The sequence below is a fragment of the Anomaloglossus baeobatrachus genome, chromosome 1 (assembly GCF_048569485.1).
Source record: "Anomaloglossus baeobatrachus isolate aAnoBae1 chromosome 1, aAnoBae1.hap1, whole genome shotgun sequence".
NCBI classification, from domain to species: Eukaryota; Metazoa; Chordata; class Amphibia; order Anura; family Aromobatidae; genus Anomaloglossus; species Anomaloglossus baeobatrachus.
In genome coordinates, this window is record NC_134353.1 from 931,635,605 (window position 1) to 931,658,081 (window position 22,477).

At 46.1% G+C, this 22,477-nt stretch overlaps 1 protein-coding gene across 1 annotated transcript in view; it reads right to left on the bottom strand.

The window, feature by feature from the left end:
* Nucleotides 1-22,477, bottom strand: part of DCC (DCC netrin 1 receptor) — a 1,217,792-nt gene that overhangs the window by 132,431 nt on the left and 1,062,884 nt on the right. The window contains exons 18-20 of the mRNA XM_075328185.1: nucleotides 20,626-20,764; nucleotides 15,507-15,614; nucleotides 11,901-12,095 (exon numbers count right to left, since the gene is read on the bottom strand). Of these exons, the coding sequence (XP_075184300.1) occupies nucleotides 11,901-12,095; nucleotides 15,507-15,614; nucleotides 20,626-20,764 (442 nt within the window). The remainder of the gene's footprint in view (nucleotides 1-11,900; nucleotides 12,096-15,506; nucleotides 15,615-20,625; nucleotides 20,765-22,477) is intronic.

The window sequence follows — 22,477 nt, forward strand, 5'->3', positions numbered from 1 at the left end:
GCTGAGGACGACATCTATGCGGTAAGGGATATCGTGGCCATGAAGACTGTTCGTGGCCGGCAGTTCTTCCTGGTGGACTGGGAGGGGTATGGTCCTGAGGATAGATCCTGGGAACCCAGGGAGAACGTGGGCTCTCCTCTGATCCGTGCCTTCATGTCCCGGTTGCGGGGAGGGGGGCGTGGGGAGGGGGGTACTGTCACGCTCCCCGGGTCCTCGGCTCCCCTTCCCGGGTCTCCTGTCCCGCTCCCCGGCTCACCTGCCACGCTCCCCGCGTCCCAGTCTCTTGTGCCCGTCCTTCCTAGGCTCCCTGGCCGCCGATCCCGGCGCCCGACGGCCTCCCAGGCCCTGGCCGGCTCCCCTGCGTCCTCCTCTCAGCCTCCTTCCCTGGCTTCTGGCACCCGGGCCGCGCGCATGCGCATTAGGGCGCGCGCGCGGTCACTGACCCTTTCTTAAAGGGCCAGCGCCCATTAACAGGAAATGAGGTTAGACAGGTACGGGGTATAAAGGGGGTTCTTGTCCAAGGGGGCGGGGCCTGATCTTCGTGTTTTCTGAGCTAGGAGTCAGGTCTCCTTGTGTTTTCCTGCCATACTTACGTACCTCTCTTCTAGAGCTGATCCCGCCTCGCCATCCAGTCCTGCTGAATCCCGAGCCCCGCACGCTGTCCGTCTGCCATCTGACAGTCCGTACCATCTCGGATCCCTGCGGTGACCCGTCATCTTGCTCCAAAGGTTCCGGACCCCGCCTGACATCATCTTGGCTTCCGAACCTGAGCTACGTCACCCGGACTGCCATCTGTGACTCCGTGGTCCCAGGGACTCCTCCGCTACCTTCACTTGCACGGACTGTTCTGCTGCCCATCAGTGCTTCAGCTACCGGACTCCCTACCACCATCTTAGAGTTCGGCCCAGTGGATCCACCTCCTGGGTCTGCCCGACCGCCCGGCCCTGACAACATACCATATAATGCCATGATAATACTGCCATATACAGACCACATACCTCCATATATCAATACACCGTGTGCAGAGTTATTAGGCAAGTTGTATTTTAGAGGGTTTTTTTTTTATTGTTGATCAACAACTATGTTCTCAATCAACCCAAAAGACTCAAATATCAAAGCTTCATATTTTTGGAAGTTGGAGTGGGGTTTTTTAGATTTGGCTATCTTAGGAGGATATCTGTTTGTGCAGGTAACTATTACTGTGCAGAATTATTAGGCAACTTAATAAAAACAAAATCTATTCCCATCTCACTTGTTTATTTTCCCCAGGTAAACCAATATAACTGCACAAAATTTAGAAATAAACATTTCTGACATGCAAAAACAAAACCCCCAAAAATTAGTGAGCAATATAGCCCCCTTTCTTTCTGATAACACTCAGCAGCCAACCATCCATAGATTCTGTCATTGCTTGATCTGTTTACGATCAACATTGCGTGCAGCAGCCACCACAGCCTCCAGACACTGCTCCGAGAGGTGTACTGTTTTCCCTCCCTGTAGATCTCACATTTTATGAGGGACCACAGGTTCTCTATGGGGTTCAGTTCAGGTGAACAAGGGGGCCATGTCATTATTTTTTCATCTTTTAGACCAGGGGTCTCAAACACACGGCCCGCGGGCCGCATGCACGCAGACCCCGTGACAAATCGCGGCTCTATGCTGAGGGTCGGCGCCGGCAGGAACTTTACTGCATTTGAATCCATCTGCGGTGCCGCGCAAGGAGCTGTCAGTTCTATCCCAGTTGCTGCTGCTGTCTGCCAATCAGATGCAAGGAGGTGACGTCATACAGCGACGTCACTTCCTTGCATCTGATTGGCAGGCAGCAGCCATTGGTCCAGACACAGCTCCTCTGCGCTGCACCGCAAATGGATTCAAATGCAGTGAAGTTCCTGCCAGCGCCGATCCTCAGCACAGAGCCGCGATCGTCACGGGCCGCGACAAGCAGGTAAGGTACGTGCTCAAGTTCAGGACCTGCTGCGTGCTGGACACAGCGCGTCCTGATCGGCGGGGACGCAAGTCTACTCCTTAGGAGACCGCAGATGCCCGTGCCTGCGATCAGGGGTTCGGGCCGCTGCGGTCTCCTCGCTGTGCTCTGCCTAGGGAGGACGCTTCAGACGCCGCAGCATAAATTCACATGCTGCGGCCTCTGGAAGCCACACCGCAGTTCCGTTTTCACTGCGGGCCGTACACGCACAGTGGGCATGGGATTTTTAGAAATCCCATGCCCACTGTGCTTTTACCATACATAGCAGGGTTTTGGACGCAGCTGAAGCATGCTGCATCCAAAACTCTGCAAGTACTGATCGTGGGCACACAGGGAACGGAGGAAAGGTGAGGAGATTTTTTTTTTTGTTTGCGTATTACTAAAGGATGGGCAGAATACTACAGGGATGGCCACAATACGACAGGGATGGGCAGAATACTACAGGGATGGCCACAATACTACAAGGGTGGGCAGAATACTACAGGGATGGCCACAATACGACAGGGATGGGCAGAATACTACAGGGATGGCCACAATACTACAGGGATGGCCACAATACTACAAGGATAGGCAGAATATTACAGGGATGGCCACAATACTACAAGGGTGGGCAGAATACTACAGGGATGGCCACAATATGACAGGGATGGGCAGAATACTACAGGGATGGGCAGAATACTACAGGGATGGCCACAATACTACAGGGATGGCCACAATACTACAGGGACGGCCACAATACTACAGGGATGGCCACAATACTACAAGGATGGCCACAATACTACAGGGATGGCCACAATACTACAGGGACGGCCACAATACTACAGGGACGGCCACAATACTACAGGGATGGCCACAATACTACAAGGATGGGCAGAATATTACAGGGATGGCCACAATACTACAAGGGTGGGCAGAATACTACAGGGATGGCCACAATACTACAGGGATGGCCACAATACTACAGGGATGGCCATAATACTACAGGGATGGGCAGAATACTACAGGGATGGGCAGAATACTACAGGGATGGGCAAAATACTACAGGGATGGCCAGAATACTACAGGGATGGCCAGAATACTACAGGGATGGCCACAATACTACAGGGATGGGCTGAATACTACAGGGATGGTCTGAATGCTACAGGGATGGCCACAATACTATGGGAATTGGCAGAATACTACAGAGCACAATACTACAAGGATGAGCACAATACTACAAGGATTGGAACAATATTACTGGGCACAATACTACAGGGCACAAGGATGGGCACTATACTACTGGGCACAATACCACAAGGATGAGCACCTTACTACAGGGCACACGGATGGGCACATTACTACAAGATTTTGGCTAAGATTACTATATGATGCTGCTAATTGTAAAACAATTACAAGAAGGTGATAAAATGTAAAAAAAAAAAAAATCCTAAAGCATGACTTTTTTTATTTACATTAAAAATGCTTTTCTGTATATAAACTTAACAAAAAAAGTGCACGTTTGTTATAATAAACAAGCGAAAAATGTTTACAAAAATGATCCAAGATGTATAGAAAAAAAACCATGGATTCATTAAAAATGTTCACTTTGTCCTGCAAATAATGCGGCCCCCCTCATTTTTTTTTCTATATGCGGCCCATACACCCAGCTGAGTTTGAGACCCCTGTTTTAGACCTTTACTGGCCAGCCACGTTGTGGAGAAGTTGGATGCATGTGATGGAGCATTGTCCTGCATGAAAATCATGTTTTTCTTGAACGATACCGACTTCTTCCTGTACCACTGCTTGAAGAAGTTGTCTTCCAGAAACTGGCAGTAGGTCTGGGAGTTGAGCTTCACTCCATCCTCAACCCGAAAAGGTCCCACAAGTTGATCTTTGATGATCCCAGCCCATACCAGTGCCCACCTCCACCTTGCTGGCGTCTGAGTCGGAGTGGAGCTCTCTGCCCTTTACTGATCCAGCCTCTGGCCCATCCATCTGCCCATCAAGAGTCACTCTCATTTCATCAGTCCATAAAACCTGTGAAAAATCAGTCTTAAGATATTTCTTGGCCCAGCTTGACGTTTTATCTTATGTTTCTTGGTCAGAGGTGGTGGTTTTCAGCCTTCCTTACCTTGGCCATGTCCCTGAGTATGGCACACCTTGTGCTGATACTCCAGTAACGTTGCGGCTCTGAAATATGGACAAACTGGTGGCAAATGGCATCTTGGCAGCTTCACACTTGATTTTCCTCCATTCATGGGCTGTTATTTTGCGCCTTTCTTGCCCCAGACGCTTCTTGCGACCCTGTTGGCTATTTGCCATGAAACGCTTGATTGTTCGGTGATCACGCTTCAAAAGTTTGGCAATTTCAAGACTGCTGCATCCCTCTGCAAGACAGCTCACAATATGGACTCTTCAGAGCCCGTCAAATCTCTCTTCTGACCCATTTTGCCAAAGGAAAGGAAGCTGCCTAATAATTAAGCACACCTTATATAGGGTGTTGATGTCATTACACCGCACCCCTCCTCATTACAGAGAGGCACATCACCTGATTTACTTACTTGGTAGTTGGCTCTCAGCCTATACAGCTTGGAGTAGGACAACATGTATAAAAAGTATCATGTGATCACAATACTCATTTGCCTAATAATTCTGCACACATTGTATATTACTGTCATATACAGCCAACATGATGCTGCCATCTAATGCCATGATAATACTGCCATATACATCCCACATACTACCTCCATATTATACCAATATTTAACTGACATATACAGCCCACTTAATACTGCCATATAATGCCATGATAACACTGCCATATACAGTCCACATAATACTTCCAAGTAATACCAAGATATTACTGCCATACACAACCTACATAATACCTCCATATTATGCCAAAGTATTACTGCCATATACAGCCCGGATGATACTGCCATATAATGCAATGTAATACTGCCATATACAACCCACATAATACCTCCATATTACACCAATATTTAACTGACGTATACAGCCCACTTAATACTGCCATATAATGCCATGATAATACTGCCATATACAGCCCACATTATACCTCCAAGTTATACCAAGATATTACTGCCCAGGGGTGCTGCTTTTACCCTTAAAAATACAGTAAACACTCTTAAAATAAATGTTGTTCTGCCCTAGATGTCCAGCAGATAGTTACGGTATTATTGCATTTGCACAATATTGCAGCATTAATTGATTGCGTGGTTGATTATCACTGAAGATATCAAATGCTTGTAATATCCACATTATGAATGTTCTGCTCTAGGTGTCCAGCAGATAGTTACGGTATTATTGCATTTGCACCATATTGCAGCATTAATTTATTATGTGGATGTTTATCATTGAAGATGCTAAATGCTTGTAATATCTGCCCTAGATGTCCAGCAGATAGTTACGGTATTATTGCATTTGCACCATATTGCAGCATTAATTTATTGTGTGGTTATTTATCATTGAAAATGCAAAATGCTCGTAGTATCCACATTATGAATGTAGATGTATGCGGTGCCTAGTGGACATTCGTGGTGCTGCACCTTATGCGCAATGTTTCCAGTATCATTGATGACATGTATAATTTACATGTTATTCATGTCCGTGCCGCTGTGGATGATATGAAAGGGCAGTGACGGGCACGCTGGTTGTTTCATGTACCGTTTATACTACAGATGCGAGATCAGCGGCGCCAAACTCCGACCAGACCAGCGCCTTATGGATTCTTAGATTTATGAAATGAAGCTCTTTGTAATATGTATTTATTACACAGAAATCAAACCCCCCTCCGACAGTAGCCTGGATTGCTGGGCTCGGCGCGGACTTCACAGGCTCCCGGCCCCTCTGATGTGGTGACAGGTCTCCAGCCGCGGAGTGATTGACCGTAATAAATTATTACATGCCGTATAGGGAATGACATCAAACACCCGCAACCGGGGGAGCGGCACACATGCACCTAATGATGTTACACCGCCTCTACTGGGAGACTATTTCGTCTCCTATTTTACATAGATCATCACACTTTGGTTTCTATTGATAAAAAAAGGACAAAAAGCAGCATTTTTGCACCATTTTTTGCATCATTTCTGCACCATTTTTGCATCATTTTTGTATTATTTTTGCACCATTTTTGCATCATTTTTGCATCATTTTTGCATCATTTTTGTACCATTTTTGCATCATTTTTGCACCATTTTTGCATCATTTTTGTACGATATTTGCATCATTTTTGCACGATTTTTGCATAATTTTTGCATCATTTTTACACCATTTTTGCATCATTTTTGCACCATTTTTGCATCATTTTTGTACCATATTTGCATAATTTTTGCACCATTTTTGCATAATTTTTGCATCATTTTTACACCATTTTTGAACCATTTTTGCATCATTTTTGCATCATTTTTGCATAATTTTTGAACCATTTTTGCATCATTTTTTTCCTCCAAAGGACCCTTAAACCTAAATACTTTATAATCAAAGAGCCAATTTTCTCCCTTAAAGGGATTGTCCATCTCTGAGGACATTTTTTTTTATTGAAATGCATATATTTAAGGTTAAACATAATTTTTGCAATTGGTTTTCATTAAACATGTGGCTCCTTTTGGCTTTTATAGGCTCTTTATTTACCTGTGTAATCAACTTTGATGTGGTCTGTGGTCATCAATCAGAGAGGTGATGAAAAATTAGAGTTGGAAATGTTCCAATTCAATTATGAGAGAGAGCTCACTGATGGTTTTACAGTTAACTCATTATTACTCATTACAGTTAACTCATCATTAAAGGGGTTGTCGATCTCTGAGGACATTTTTTTTATTGAAATGCATATATTTAAGGCTAAAAATCATTTTTGCAATTGGTTTTCATTAAACATTTTTGCTCTTTTTGGCTTTTACAGGCTTTTTTTGTTTACCTGCACAATCAACTTTGATGTGGTCTGTGATCATCAATCAGAGAGGAGATGAAAAATTAGATTTGGAAATGTTCCAATTCGATTATCAGAGAGCTCACTGATGGTTTTACAGTTAACTCATTCTACAGCAAGCTTAAGTGTAACATATTTGGTTTTTACAGACTCTTTGTTTACCTGCGAAATCAACTTTGATGTGGTCTGTGGTCATAAATCAGAGAGGAGATGAAAAATTAGAATTGGAAACTTTCCAATTGGATCATCAGAAAGAGCTCACTGATGGATATACAGTTAACTCATTAAGCAGCAAGTAATAGTGTAACATATTTGGTTTTACAGGCTCTTTGTCTACCTGCACAATGAACTTTGATGTGGTCTGTGGTCATAAATCAGAGAGGAAAAATTGACAGATAAAAAGAGTTGGAAATTTTCCTATTGGATCGTCAGAAGGAGCTCACTGATTGATATACAGTTAACTCATTCTGCAGCGAGTAATAGTGCAACCCATTTGGCTTTTAAAGGCTCTTTGTTTACCTGTACAATCAACTTTAATGTGGTCTGTAGTAATCAATCACAGAGAGAAGATGAAAAATTGACATGAAAGAAGTGGGAAATTTTCCCATTGGATCGTCAGAAAGAGCTCACTGATGGATTTAGAGTTAACTCATTCTGCAGTAAGTAATAGTGCAAAACATTTGGCTTTTACAGGCTCTTTGTTTATCAGTACAATCAACTTTGATGTGGTCTGTGGTCATAAATCAGAGAGGAAAACTTGACGGATAAAAAGAGTTGGAAATTTTCCCTTTTGATCGTCAGAAGGAGCTCACTGATGGATTTACTGTTAACTCATTCAAGTAATAGTGAAACATATTTGGCTTTTACAGGCTCTTTGTTTACCTGCACATTCAACTTTGATGTGGTCTGTGGTCATCAGTCAGAGTAAAGATGAAAAATTGACAGATAAAAAGGTTTTATTTTACCATTGAATCCTCAGAAAGAGCTCACTGGTGGATTTACAGTTAACTCATTCTGCAACAAGTAATAGAGCAACACATTTGGCTCTTACAGGCTTTTTCCCTGCATGTCATCTGTGGTCGTATATCAGTTGTGAGCAGAAAAACACTATCTGCCTGTTAGGCCACCATGGTGTGCTGACTGATGGTTTCTCAGTTAACTCATTCTGCAGCAAGCAACAGACAACATGGAAACTATAGAAGGCAAATGGTGCAAAATCCTTAAGAAAACTCGGACATAAATCATTTTTTTTAGCTAGAAATACATGCATTAAAGTAACAAAAATGGTGCTTTCAGGTGGAAAACCAAACAGTGTAAAAAAAAATTGCCACAAAAGAGGTTGTATACTTTTAGAAAAATTACTCATGAGCTGATGATATAATAAAAATGTCCCAATACCCTGTGTAGTAGGGCTAGGTGCAGGTACACTTCATAGAGTCAGACCTTGTTCTAACTATGGGGCCTTTGGACAGGCTGTTAGACAACTGGCTGCAGCAGGAGCCTCCCCCTCTCTGCAGTAGAAGGGATAGATACAGGTACATTTTCTAGAGGCAGACCATATTCTAACAATGGGGCCTTTGGACTGGCTGTTAGACAACTGACTGCAGCAGCAGCCTCCCCCTCTGCTCTGTCTGCAGTTAAAGGTTCAGTTCTAGGTACATTGCATAGAGGCAGACTACGTTCTAACTATGGGGCCTTTGGACAGGCTGTTAGACAACTGGCTGCAGCAGGAGCCTCACCCCACCCTGCACTGTCTGCTGTAAAAGGACCAGTTCTAGGTACATATCATAGAGGCAGATCTTGCACTAACTATTGGGCCTTAGGTGAGGCTGTTAGATAACTGTCTGCAGCCATAACCCCCCATCTGCACTGTCTGCTGTAAAAGGACTAGTTCTAGGTACATGTCATACAGGCATAACACGTTCTAACTATGGGGCCTTTAGAAAGGCTGGTAGACAACTGGCTGCAGCCAAAGGCCCCCCCTTGCACTGTCTGCTGTAAAAGGACCAGTTCTAGGAACATATCATAGAGGCAGATCATGCACTAACTATTGGGCCTTTGGAGAGGCTGTTAGACAATGGGCTGCAGCAGGAGCCCCCCCCCCCCCCCCCCCCATCCTCTGCACTGTCTGCTGTAGAAGGGCCAGTTCTAGGTACATTTTATAGAGGCAGACCATTTTCTAACTATGGGGCCTTTGGACAGGTTGTTAGACAACTGACTGCAGCAGCAGCCTCCCCGTCTGCTCTGTCTCCAGTAGAAGGGTCAATTTTAACTATATTTCATAGAGGCAGACTACGTTCTAACTATCGTGCCTTTGGAATGGCTGTTAGACAACGGGCTGCAGCAGGAGCCTCCCCCCCCGCACTGTCTGCTGTAAAAGGACCAGTTCTAGGTACATATTATAAAGGAAAATCATGCAATATGGGGCCTTTTGAGAGGCTGTTAGACAACTGGCTGCAGCAGGAGCCTCCCCCTCTATAGTAGAAGAGTCTCATTACCTAGGTTGCATGTGTAAGGAAGTGGAAGTGCTACCTACACCCCCTTGAAGAAAATGTGATCTGCTGCAATGCATTATTTTAAATGTTTTTAATGTGTTTAGTAAATGACATGCATTTGGTTTGGCACATGAAGGGTTACCAGTTGAAACTGGCTCAGAGTGGGAGGAGTTATATGGGCGGGCAAGGGAACGGTTTCCTGGGATAGTCAGTAAGGACCCAGAGTTTCTTGGTGCAAGTTCAGACCTAAAGTCTGGTAATGAGCAAACTGCAATGTTACAGGTGTGTGAAAAGAGACAACAATGGGGCGCAGAAGTGACCCAATGGTCAAGGATCTGCGGCCAAGAGGGAAAACCAATCCTGGCCCCATACTGGGGAGGATAGTCCCATTTTTGCACTAGTATGTGGCTATGCTACCGCTGTGGACACTAAAAACCAAAAAGTATGAATGATGTTGCATGTAAGGCCCTGTGCGCACGCTGCAGATTTGCTGCAGAAAAAGTGTCTAACATTGCAACCCAGCAAATCCTATGGGTTTTAAAAAATGCTGTGCGCACACTGCTTTTTTTTATACCCGCGGATTTTCCGCTGCGGAATCAATGAGCATGTCACTTCTTTTCCGCAGGTACCTGCGTTTTTTTGCCATAGATAATGGTAAAAATCCGCGGGAACCAACTTGTGGAAAATCCGCGGTAAATGCACTTTCTAGTGCGCACATAGTCTGTGTGCCCATGGGGAAAGTGTCGGATATATCCACAAGACATTCTGCAGGAGCTCCCAGAAAATGCTGTTTCAATGCTGCGGATGTGCTGCGGTCATTCTGCATTGAGGATACAGTACCATTGCTTCGGCACTGCATCCTCAATGCAGAACAAGGGCTGGAGTGATCAGGGGTTCACACTTACCTCCGTCACGCAGCACTTCACTTTCCGTCCGTGTCTGTCGGCACTATGCATAAGGTGGGCGGGCCTGAACTAGTTCTGGCTGTCACATGACCAGAGCTTGTGCAGGCCCCGCCCACCTCCTGCTGCCCGCTCCTGGCTCCACCACGCTCCTCTGCACTGGAGGAAGTGACTCCGGGGTCTTCAATCAAGGCAGATAAGTATAGGATCGTGCGGAAAAATCCACAGGAATAATCGACATGCTGCAGCATGTGGACAGCACTCCCCAAATGCCATAGAAATGGCTGGGGACTTGCTGTACTGCGGATTTGTGAAAAAAACGCGGAATTTCCGCAAACAAATCGTGGCAAGTTACGCAAATTTTCCGCAGTGTGGGCACATAGCCTAAAGGCCCCGTCACAAGCGTCAATATGTTGTGCGATCGTGTTAGCGATCGCACCCGCCCCCATCGTTTGTGAGTCACGGGCAATATGTTGCCCGTGGCGCACAAAGTCGTTAACCCCCTGTCACACGTACTTACCTCCCAAACGACCTTGCTGTGGGCAGCGAGCATCCTCTTCCTGAAGGGGGAGGGACGTTTGGCATCACAGCGACATCACACAGCGGCCGGCCAATAGAAGTGGAGGGGCGGAGATGAGCGGGATGTAAACATCCTGCCCACCTCCTTCCTTCCGCATTGCCGGCAGGACGCAGGTAAGCTGTGTTCGTCGTTCCCGGGGTGTCACACGGAGCGATGTGTGCTGCCTCGGGAACGACAAACAACCGGAGCGCAGAAGGACGATCGATATTATGAAAATGAACGACGTGTCAACGAGCAACGATAAGGTGAGTATTTTTGCTAGTTAACAGTCGCTCGTAGCTGTCACACGCTACAACATCTCAAATGATGCCGGATATGCGTCACTACCGAAATGACCCCGACGACATATCGCGCGATATATCATAGCGTGTGACGCCGCCTTTAAGTCTTAGGCTATGTGCACATTAGAACCTTCTGAAACCCTCTGGAAGAATCCCACAAGCACGACAAAAACCGTGGTAAAACCGCACCCGCGTTTTGCCGTGATTTTCCGTGGATTTTCCGTGAATTTTCCACAAGTTGGTTCCCGCGGATTTTTACCATTATCTATGGCAAAAGTTGTGACATGCTCATTAATTCCACTGCGGAAAATCCGGGGGTATAAAAAAACGCAACAGTTTTTAAAACCCATAGGATTTGCTGGGGAATGACTGCAGCAATGTTAGACACATTTTCTGCAGCAAATCCACGGCAAAATCTACGGGTAAATCCGCAGCGTGCGCACATGGCCTTACACAGTTTTTCAACTGAAGTATTGTATGAAAACACAAAGACAATGCCCCAAAATCCTGCGCATAGTCCCGCGACACGTAAACCCGTACTTGACTTGTGTTTTGCATGGGGAAATAAAGCATCAACCAAATCGGCAAACAGTAGAAAAGTTTTCTGCACAGTTTCTGACGTTATCTGCCGTGACAATTAGACATTACATCTTCCCCTCTGTGACTAATTTAAATAGTTAAGAAAAAATAAAAAATAATAAAAAAAATGGAATAAAATGAAATCTTACCTTTGGGAGTTCTGAAAGGAATTGGGTCGGAGAGGGGCCCCAACCCTTTGGCGTTGCGGGCCTGTATTCGGAAATAATAAGCCGTATCTAGGTTGAGGTCGAGGATCTCATGAGTGAGTCTGTCACCGCTGATCGTCTCCATTACCCAGTCATCTATCTGGAGGTTCTTATCCAGGGTATAAAACAGGATATACGCTAAAAAACGCAAACAAAAATATGGATTGTGACAGCTTTAGGGAGACATTTTAAGGCGCCATGAATTATGAATGAGTCCGAGTCCTGCATTATGTATTTGTAGCCGCGGTATCAACATCATAACGCATTATTCTTTCAATGCGGTAAGTGCCAGCTTCCGTCACTTCTAATTAGGATGAACCGCCTCGGCGGTAACCTTGTTGTACATCTTTCCGGATTGTTCATTTACAGGGTTACTTCCATGAAACTAAAAGCCTAAATCACAGCCGAGCTCCTGCCAGTCAAAACAGGTGATTATTGGTAATTATATTTGGCGGTTTGGAGTAATTTCACCCTATGTGCCTTAAATTCTCTCATTATGTAGTCCAATGTTCCTTGGCATCACTCATTTCGGGGGAGAAGAGGTTCTTCTTCTGTAGGGCTACCAACATACAGATGTGTCCTCCATTACCCTTTCTCAGGCATAAACACATTCTGAGATGAGTACATTTTGGGGAAAAAACAAACAATTATTGTTGATATTCTGTTTGGAGATGTTTATTCTTTAAGTGTTTCTGTGGCCACCCAGTGGTTCAAATATGAATTGCAGTTTTGCTGTCGTGTCAGGAAAGGGAATTGCTTCTTGAGGAATTGGAATTCTAACCAAACTTCTAAAAAGAGGACATATCGGTCAAAAGTTGTATGACAGTGCGCGGAGGGTGTATGACAGTGCGCGGAGGTGGTATGACAGTGTGCGGAGATTGTATGACAGTGCACAGAGGTTGTATGACAGTGCACGGAGGGTGAATGACAGTGCGCGGAGCTTGTATGACAGTGCACAGAGGTTGTATGACAGTGCACGGAGGTTGTATGACAGTGCGCGGAGATTGTATGACAGTACGCGGAGGTTGTATGACAGTGCGCAAAGGTTGTATGACAGGGCACGGAGGTTGTATGACAGGGCACGGAGGTTGTATGACAGTGCGCGGAGATTGTATGACAGTGGGCGGAGATTGTATGACAGTGGGCGGAGATTGTATGACAGTGCGCGGAGGGTGTATCACAGTGCGCGGAGGTGGTATGACAGTGTGCGGAGATTGTATGACAGTGCGCGGAGGTTGTATGACAGTGTGCGGAGGTTGTATGGCAGTGCGCGGGGGTTGTATGACAGTGTGCGAAGGTTGTATGACAGTTTGCGGAGGTTGTATGACAGTGCGCGGAGGTTGTATGACAGTGCGCGGAGGATGTATGACAGTGCGCGGAGGTTGTATGACAGTGCGCGGAGGTTGTATGACAGTGCGCGGAGGTTGTGTGACAAAGCACGGAGGTTTTGTGACAGTGCACGGAGGTTTTATGACAGTGCACGGAGGTTGTATGACAGTGCACGGAGGTTGTATGGCAGTGCACGGAGGTTGTATGGCAGTGTGCGGAGGTTGTATGGCAGTGCGCGGAGGTTGTATGACAGTGCACGGAGGTTGTATGACAGTGCACGGAGGTTGTATGACAGTCTGCGGAGGTTGTATGACAGTCTGCGGAGCTTGTATGACAGTGCGCGGAGGTTTTATGACAGTGCACGGAGGTTGTATGACAGTGCGCGGAGATTGTATGACAGTGCGCGGAGGTTGTATGGCAGTGTGCGGAGGTTATATGACAGTGCACAGAGGTTGTATGACAGTGCACGGAGGTTGTATGACAGTGCACAGAGGTTGTATGACAGTGCGTGGAGGTTGTATGACAGTGCACAGAGATTGTATGACAGTGCACGGAGTTGTATGGCAGTGCGCGGAGGTTGTATGGCAGTGCGCGGAGGTTGTATGACAGTGTGCGGAGGTTGTATGACAGTGCGCGGAGGTTGTATGGCAGTGCGCGGAGGTTGTATGACAAAGCACGGAGGTTTTATGACAGTGCGCGGAGGTTGTATGACTGTGCGGAGGTTGTATGGCAGTGCGCGGAGGTTGTATGACTGTGCGGAGGTTGTATGACAGTGCGCGGAGGTTGTATGACAGGGCACGGAAGTGGCATAATAGTGCACGGAGGTGGTATAATAGTGCACAGAGGTTGTATGACAGTGCGCGGAGGTTGTATGACAGTGCGCGGAGGGTGTATGACAGTGCGCGGAGGTTGTATGACAGTGCATGGAGGTTCTATGACAGGGCACGGAGGTTGTATGACAGTGCACGGAGGTTCTATGACAGTGCGCGGAGGTTGTATGACAGTGCGCGAAGGTTGTACGACAGTGAATGGAGGTTGTATGACACTGCGCGGAGCTTGTGTGACAGTGTGCGGAGGTTGTATGACAGTGCACGGAGGTGGTATGACAGGGCACGGAGTTTGTATGACAGTGCGCGGAGGTTGCATGACAGTGCGCGGAGGTTCTATGACAATACATGGAGCTTGTATGACAGTGCACGGAGGTTGTATGACAGTGCACGGAGGTTGTATGACAGTGTGCGGAGGGTGCATGACAGTGCGCAGAGGTTCTATGACAATACATGGAGCTTGTATGACTGTGTACGGCGGTTGTATGACAGTCTACGGAGGTTGTATGACAGTGCACGGAGGTTGTATGACAGTGCGCGGAGGGTGCATGACAGTGCGCGGAGGGTGCATGACAGTGCGCGGAGGTTCTATGACAATACATGGAGCTTGTATGACTGTGTACGGAGGTTGTATGGCAGTGCACGGAGGTTGTATGACAGTGCACGGAGGTTGTATGACAGTGCGCGGAGGGTGCATGACAGTGCGCGGAGGGTGCATGACAGTGCGCGGAGGTTCTATGACAATACATGGAGCTTGTATGACTGTGTACGGAGGTTGTATGACAGTGCACGGAGGTTGTATGACAGTGCACGGAAGTTGTATGACAGTGCGCGGAGGGTGTATGACTGTGTACGGAGGTTGTATGACAGTGCACGGAGGTTGTATGACAGTGCACGGAGGTTGTATGACAGTGCGCGGAGGGTGCATGACAGTGCGCGGAGGGTGCATGACAGTGCGCGGAGGGTGCATGACAGTGCGCGGAGGTTCTATGACAATACATGGAGCTTGTATGACAGTGCACGGAGGTTGTATGACAGTGCGCGGAGGTTGCATGACAGTGCGCGGAGGGTGCATGACAGTGCGCGGAGGGTGCATGACAGTGCGCGGAGGTTCTATGACAATACATGGTGCTTGTATGACAGTGCACGGAGGTTGTATGACAGTGCACGGAGGATGTATCAAGGTACGCATCCTCTGTGAGTTTTGGTTCCCGTTGGGTGAGATATGTATGAAGGTATTCTAGCCAAAATTGCAAGCTCCGGCACACAAACATCATACTTCACATCCATCGTAAAAATCCAATCAAAATGAGTTTTTCTAACAAGAAGAGAAAGTTAAATAGAGAAACATGTGGTATCCAAAATAAAAAAAAGTGCAGAACAAGCAAATTACCAGTAATCTTGCCGTTGGCTTCAATTGGAGGCTGCCAGCTCACTGTAACAGCTCGAGGCTTCCTCTCCCTTGTGATGACTGTTAAATCCTTCGGGGCAGATGTTGGAGCTTAAATTGTGTAAAAAAAAAAAAGAAAAAAACACTTGGCTGTGAATGAGGTGTAAATTAAGAGTATGACATCCAAAGCGCTGATAGAAAGTATCATCCCCACCGAGAGAGCAGACGAAATAATCCAGCGTTCGCACATTGAATTATGACATCCTGACACTTTCTTGCCCCAGAGTTTGGTTTTCATAAATTAGAATAAAACTCTGTCGGGAATAGAAGTGATTGCCGATATCTGGGGTGGGATTGTCTTTCCCAGGGAGTTACATTTTGTTCTTAAAGAACCATCTTATCTTATAACTGAATGATGTCATAGGGTTCAGCTATCACTGATGGCCGGGGAAGTTTCACATTTCCGTTCACGCCCCTACTGTTCCTATTGGTGCATATTTCGAAGGAGTAAGTTCTTTGTTTGAGGTACTATATAAACTGGTCACATTATGTAATAAAGCAAAAAATTTCCGTACACCACAAAGCATGTGTGCTGCAATGATTTACCGAGCGCTCATAACACAAATTTTATTATTTTGGAGTTCAAAAGGCATAGAAGGAGTGTATTTCACTCACAAAACATAGAGATTTGTGTGATGTCTGATGGTATCAGACATCGCACAGGCGTAACTGTCATCATTTCTATCCACAAAGCCACAGGCTGAATGCATAATATAGGTATAACAGCGTGTCCCTCCCCCGCCTGTGCTCATGCTGTAATAGTCTGTCCCTCCTTTGTACTGCTTCTGCTGTGAGATTGTTTGTTCTTCTCAGCATGGGACGTCTCCAACCACAACTTGGTAAACAGAACAGAGCCAGGACTCTAAAGTCCATTCATTTATCAGATGTCTAGGGGGAGGTGTGTCCACCTAAGGGGCTGATCCCAAGAGAGAAGAACAATGAGACCCATGTTAGGTTCGTTGGATCTCGGCTGGAGAAGCACTAGGATCTATAGCTGAGGCTGGATCCTAGGGCCTGTGTATGAACTGTTACAGACTGGAGATGAGTGGCCACTTGGGATTGTGTTTTATTGTTCCCCCTGTTGGACTCAAGGAACTCATATAAGGACCATTGCCCTATTTTCCCTGGTATCGGAATACCAGGCGGTGCCCCTGGATCTTTTGTTTTGTTGTGGACTCCTTGCAGACTTTAAGGACGTATAGTTATGTTTGGTGCTTTATCTTTGTGGTTCCAATAAAGCCCTTTGGATTGTTCCTTGGCCTGGCCTCCCTCACTGCTCTGTCGCATACCCCATCACAATAGGTCACAAAGCAAAAGGTGATTGTAAAAAGTCTATATTTATAGCAGTGGTGTATTAATTCATTAGAGGCATTTTTGTTAAAGAATTTATGCCAACAACTAACTAAAGGGGTCTTCTCAGTCCAGTCATGACATTCAAGGGGTTTTCCAGTTTTGTAAAACCCCTTTCTCACAGTTTCTGTTTTAAAAAAATCAAAATTAGCTTTAATTGCCCTTCCCAGGTCCAGTGTCGAATCTCCGCATTTACAACCAGTGTCTGTTATTGTCTGCAGTGCCGATGTCACAGCACTGCAACCAATCAGTGATGTCAGTGGTTTTGCTGTGTGACTTCAGCCAAAGGAGAAGCCAACATTGGGCGGGGATTAGAGTTGGAGTGACGGAGGCTTCAGATCTACCATAGCTCTTCAGTCTCATTTGCATATCAATTTTTACATACGTTGAAAAAAGACCTAGGTCCATCTAGTTCAACCTTCCTCCACCAATTATGCATTTATAACCAACAATGTTGTGTGTACTGAGGAAATCATCCAGCCCTTTTTTATTCTAATGTTTTAATAATGTAGAAACGGTCTGACAATGTAAAGGTTTCCTAGGCTTGTTTTTGAAAAAGCTAAATAAACATATTAATAGTTCTTAGGCGATGAAATCCTGATGACAGATCCATTTAAAAAAAAATATGGCTTGCCCATCTCACAAGACAGGAAGCATACTTTCTGTGATACACAAGCCTTGGTTTCACGATTTGTCTTCAGTAGCAAAATTAAGACAGACGGGAGTTAAAATGCCCTGTAGTATATCACTGATCAATCAAATTAGTCACACTGACTCTGCAGCTCCTGCACCTTCCTTCCTATATCACTTACATTTTTTGATTATTATTCACAGACTGAGACTATCATTCCCATTTTCATTGTGTTTCAGCACTATGTTAGTAAACCACAATCAGAATTAAGCCTGCTTTACACGTTGCAATTAGTTGTACAATCGCATTTGCGATGTGACACACCCAGGTTGCATACGGGATCTATGAGATTTCACGTTGGTCGTTCATTTGCTGTATCACGAGCGTTAGTAGTCTATGTTAAATTGGTCAATTTTATGTGCGATCCTTTAGATCATGTGTTCCGTGACGTATGCATTGGGCACCTTTCTTTTTTTTTTTATTTATTGACTTGCCAAGCGTGTGTAATGTGTAGGGATGCGTTTTTACTATGTCATCTGCCATTCAGCTCTGCTACATGGCCGCTAACAGCAGACACAGACAGCCATGTAGCAGAGCTGAATGGCCGCTGATAGCAGACACAGACAGAGCCGCACTGTCAGAATGAACTCGGGTGAACTTCACCCGACTTCACGGTCATGCTGCGGCTCTGTCTGTGTCGCGCCCTGATTAGCGGTCACCTGTGAAGGACTCACCGGTGACCGATAATCTCCTAAGTTACTGAAGTTAGCAGCCCTCTCTCATACTCACCAATCCCCGATCCCCGGCACTGCACGGCGTTCACACTGCTCCGGCGGCTTTTACTGTTTTGAAAAAGCCGGCCGCCCATTAAACAATTTCGTATTCCCTGCTTTCCCCGCCCACCGGCGCCTATGATTGGTTACAGTGAGACACGCCCCCACGCTGAGTGACAGCTGTCACACTGCACCCAATCACAGCAGCCGGTGGGCGTGTCTATACTGTGTATTGAAATAAATAATTAAATAATTAAAAAAAACGGCGTGCGGTCCCCCCCAATTTTAAAACCAGCCAGATAAAGCCATACGGCTGAAGGCTGGTATTCTCAGGATGGGGAGCTCCACGTTATGGGGAGCCCCCCAGCCTAACAATATCAGCCAACAGCCGCCCAGAATTGCCGCATACATTATATGCGACAGTTCTGGGACTGTACCCGGCTCTTCCCGATTTGCCCTGGTGCGTTGGCAAATCGGGGTAATAAGGAGTTATTGGCAGCCCATAGCTGCCAATAAGTCCTAGATTAATCATGTCAGGCGTCTATGAGACACCTTCCATGATTAATCTGTAAGTGACAGTAAAAAAACACACACACATGAAAAAATCCTTTATTAGAAATAAAAAACACAAACACATTCCCTCATTACCAATTTATTAACCCCCGACAAACCCTCCATGTCCGGCGTACTCCACAGTCCTCCAGCGTCGCGTCCAGCTCTGCTGCATGGAGGTGACAGGAGCAGCAGAAGACACCGCCGCTCCGGTCACCTCCACGCAGGTAATGAAGACAGCCGTGCGATCAGCTGCTGTCACTGAGGTTACCCGCGGCCACCGCTGGATCCAGTGACAGCGGGTAACCTCAGTGACAGATCAGCTGATCGCGCGGCTGTCTTCATTACCTGCGTGGAGGTGACCGGAGCGGCGGTGTCTTCTGCTGCTCCTGTCACCTCCATGCAGCAGAGCTGGACGCGACGCTGGAGGACTGTGGAGTACGCCGGACATGGAGGGTTTGTCGGGGGTTAATAAATTGGTAATGAGGGAATGTGTTTGTGTTTTTTATTTCTAATAAAGGATTTTTTCATGTGTGTGTGTTTTTTTACTGTCACTTACAGATTAATCATGGAAGGTGTCTCATAGACGCCTGACATGATTAATCTAGGACTTATTGGCAGCTATGGGCTGCCAATAACTCCTTATTACCCCGATTTGCCAACGCACCAGGGCAAATCGGGAAGAGCCGGGTACAGTCCCAGAACTGTCGCATATAATGTATGCGGCAATTCTGGGCGGCTGTTGGCTGATATTGTTAGGCTGGGGGGCTCCCCATAACGTGGAGCTCCCCATCCTGAGAATACCAGCCTTCAGCCGTATGGCTTTATCTGGCTGGTTTTAAAATTGGGGGGAACCGCACGCCGTTTTTTTTAATTATTTAATTATTTATTTCACTACACAGTATAGACACGCCCACCGGCTGCTGTGATTGGGTGCAGTGTGACACCTGTCACTCAGCGTGGGGGCGTATCTCACTGTAACCAATCATAGGCGCCGGTGGGCGGGGAAAGCAGGGAATACGAAATTGTTTAATGGGCGGCCGGCTTTTTCAAAACAGTAAAAGCCGCCGGAGCAGTGTGAATGCCGTGCAGAGCCGGGGATCGGGGATCGGTGAGTATATGAGAGAGGGGGATAGACTGACATGGACAGAGAGTGAGGGACAGAGATAGTGACCGACTGACAGAGATTAGTGAATGACCGACATTGTGAGGCGCTTCAGAACACAGCTTTTCAGCTGCGCTCTGAAGCGGACCTTTTTTAAGCTGCGGTGCAGAGCGCACACCTGCGCACATAGCATCAGACACCGAAATCGTATGAGGGATGTCACACGTTACAATTCACTAGGTTCGTGCAACAAAACGCTCAATTCTAGAGAATGATACGATGTGTTTGCGATCAACGGTTTTGCGTTCAATCCTGAACGCAAGTAGATGTCACACGCAGATACCTCACAAACGATGCCGGATGTGCGTCACTTACAACTTGACCCCAACGACGGATTGTGAGATATATTGAAGCGTGTGTAGCGGGCTTTAGTCCTTTTTCGATCCCTATGTAGACTATCTGTAAAAGTCTTAAATGGCGCTACTTGACCAGCCCTCATCTTTTGTAGTCCTTGTAACAGCCTTCCCCGATTGGCTGCACTAGAACATATGATATGACCGGTGCAAGGCATTACTGGGAAGTAATAACTTGGTTTAGGACTGACATTAGAAAATAAAAATCATGAGATTATCCTCATTTTTCCACCCTTACCTGTTTCGTAAGTAGTAGCATGAGCGGTCATACTCCATGTACTTGATCTTCTGCCTTTGGTGACCATCACTGAAAACTCATACATGGTGTTTGGCTTCAGACTTGTAACTGTATGGCTTAAGGATGTTGTATCTGCAGACTGAGAAAATAATATAAAAGTGTAGGTTGCCGGTTGACTTATCTTTCCACTTTTGATTTTTTGGATAAAGCCCCTAAATATTACGATGTACACATGTAATCCTGTTATTGGTGGCCTCAATAATTAGCTGTGATGTGCATAGGAAAGTGGTAGCCCAGTCCTCATGGACCTTTCTTCCATTTCTGACCTGGATACCAGCTTGAGGCGCTCCTTCACTCCTTGCACCATACCCTAACCAAACAAGGTCTACCAGGGTTCCTAAATGAATGCAAGTGTTTTCACAATGAATTTTCCTACCTGGACGGTGAGCTGATTACTTTTTTTTTTTCTTCCCCAAAAAAATGACATATTTATAGGAAAGTATCATGCCATCCATTCATACCAATTCTATAGACAATCATATTTGGTCCGTTGAAGCAAACCTTGTCATTTTGTAGCCATTTTATACTGCCCTGTTTCCCAGAAAATAAGACCTAGCATGATTTTTCAGGATTTTTTTGGAGTATGCTTAATACATAAGCCCTACTCCAAAAATAAGCCCTAGTTAAGGCCCCGTCACACGCAGCGATATCGTTAGCGATATCGCTAGCGATTGTACCCACCCCCGTTGTTTGTGCGTCACGGGCAAATCACTGCCCGTGGCACGCAATATCGTTCGGAGCCATCACACGGAATTACCTGCCTAGCAACGTCGCTGTAGCCGTCGAACCGCCTCCTGTCTAAGTAGGCGGTTCGTGCGGCGTCATATCGGCGTCACTAAGCGGCCGCCTAATAGAAGTGGAGGGGCGGAGATGAGTGGCCGTAAACATCCCGCCCACCTCCTTTCTTCCTCATTGCCGACGGCCGCAAGTAAGCTGTAGCTCGTCGTTCCCGAGGTGTCACACGTAGCGATGTGTGCTGCCTCGGGAACGACGAACAACCTACGTCCTGAACAATCAACGATTTTTTTAAAATGAACGACAATAAGGTGAGTATTTTTGATTGTTAACGGCCGTTCTTTGTTGTCACACGCTACGACGTCGCTAACGATGCCGGATGTGCGTCATGGAATCCATGACCCCGGCGATATATCGTTAGATGCGTTGTTGCGTGTAATGGTGCCTTTATAGTTCATAAAAGAAAGTCAATATAACATGTAAAAAAGTTAAATCAATTGGCAATAGAATGCAGCAGGACAGATAAACCATTCACCAAGGAAATCAGACATCCACAAAAGAATAGTACTCAAAAGATCCCATGAGACCCAAAATAATAAGGGTTGGAAAGTACCTGACGGTTAGTTGTAGTAATGTCACTATACTCCTGAGCCCATTATATTACAGCGTTATGGCTGCTCCCATTCACCAGAGAGAGCCAACCGCTACACTTGGCTGCAGTGGAACATGGAAGAGAGCAGCTGGAATGTCAAGGGACCTGACGGGACGTAACATGCCTGGGACAACCCGAACTGTGTGTGAGAGTCTGGCACTTGCCAACTGTTATTGTTTGGGGTCTTGTGAAGTCCTTTAAGTGCGATTCTTTTGGGGGTGTCTTCTTTTCTTGCTGAAGAGTCTAGCCACCAAGAAATATGCCGAACTAGTATTTTTACCCCCAGACAACATGAGTGCAACAAGGAAAAGCTAATCAATTGAGTACAAAAAAGGAATTGTGGAGGACTCTCAGGTAGAGATGACCGAACCCGAGGATCGGTGTTCGTATCAAACACAGAATTTA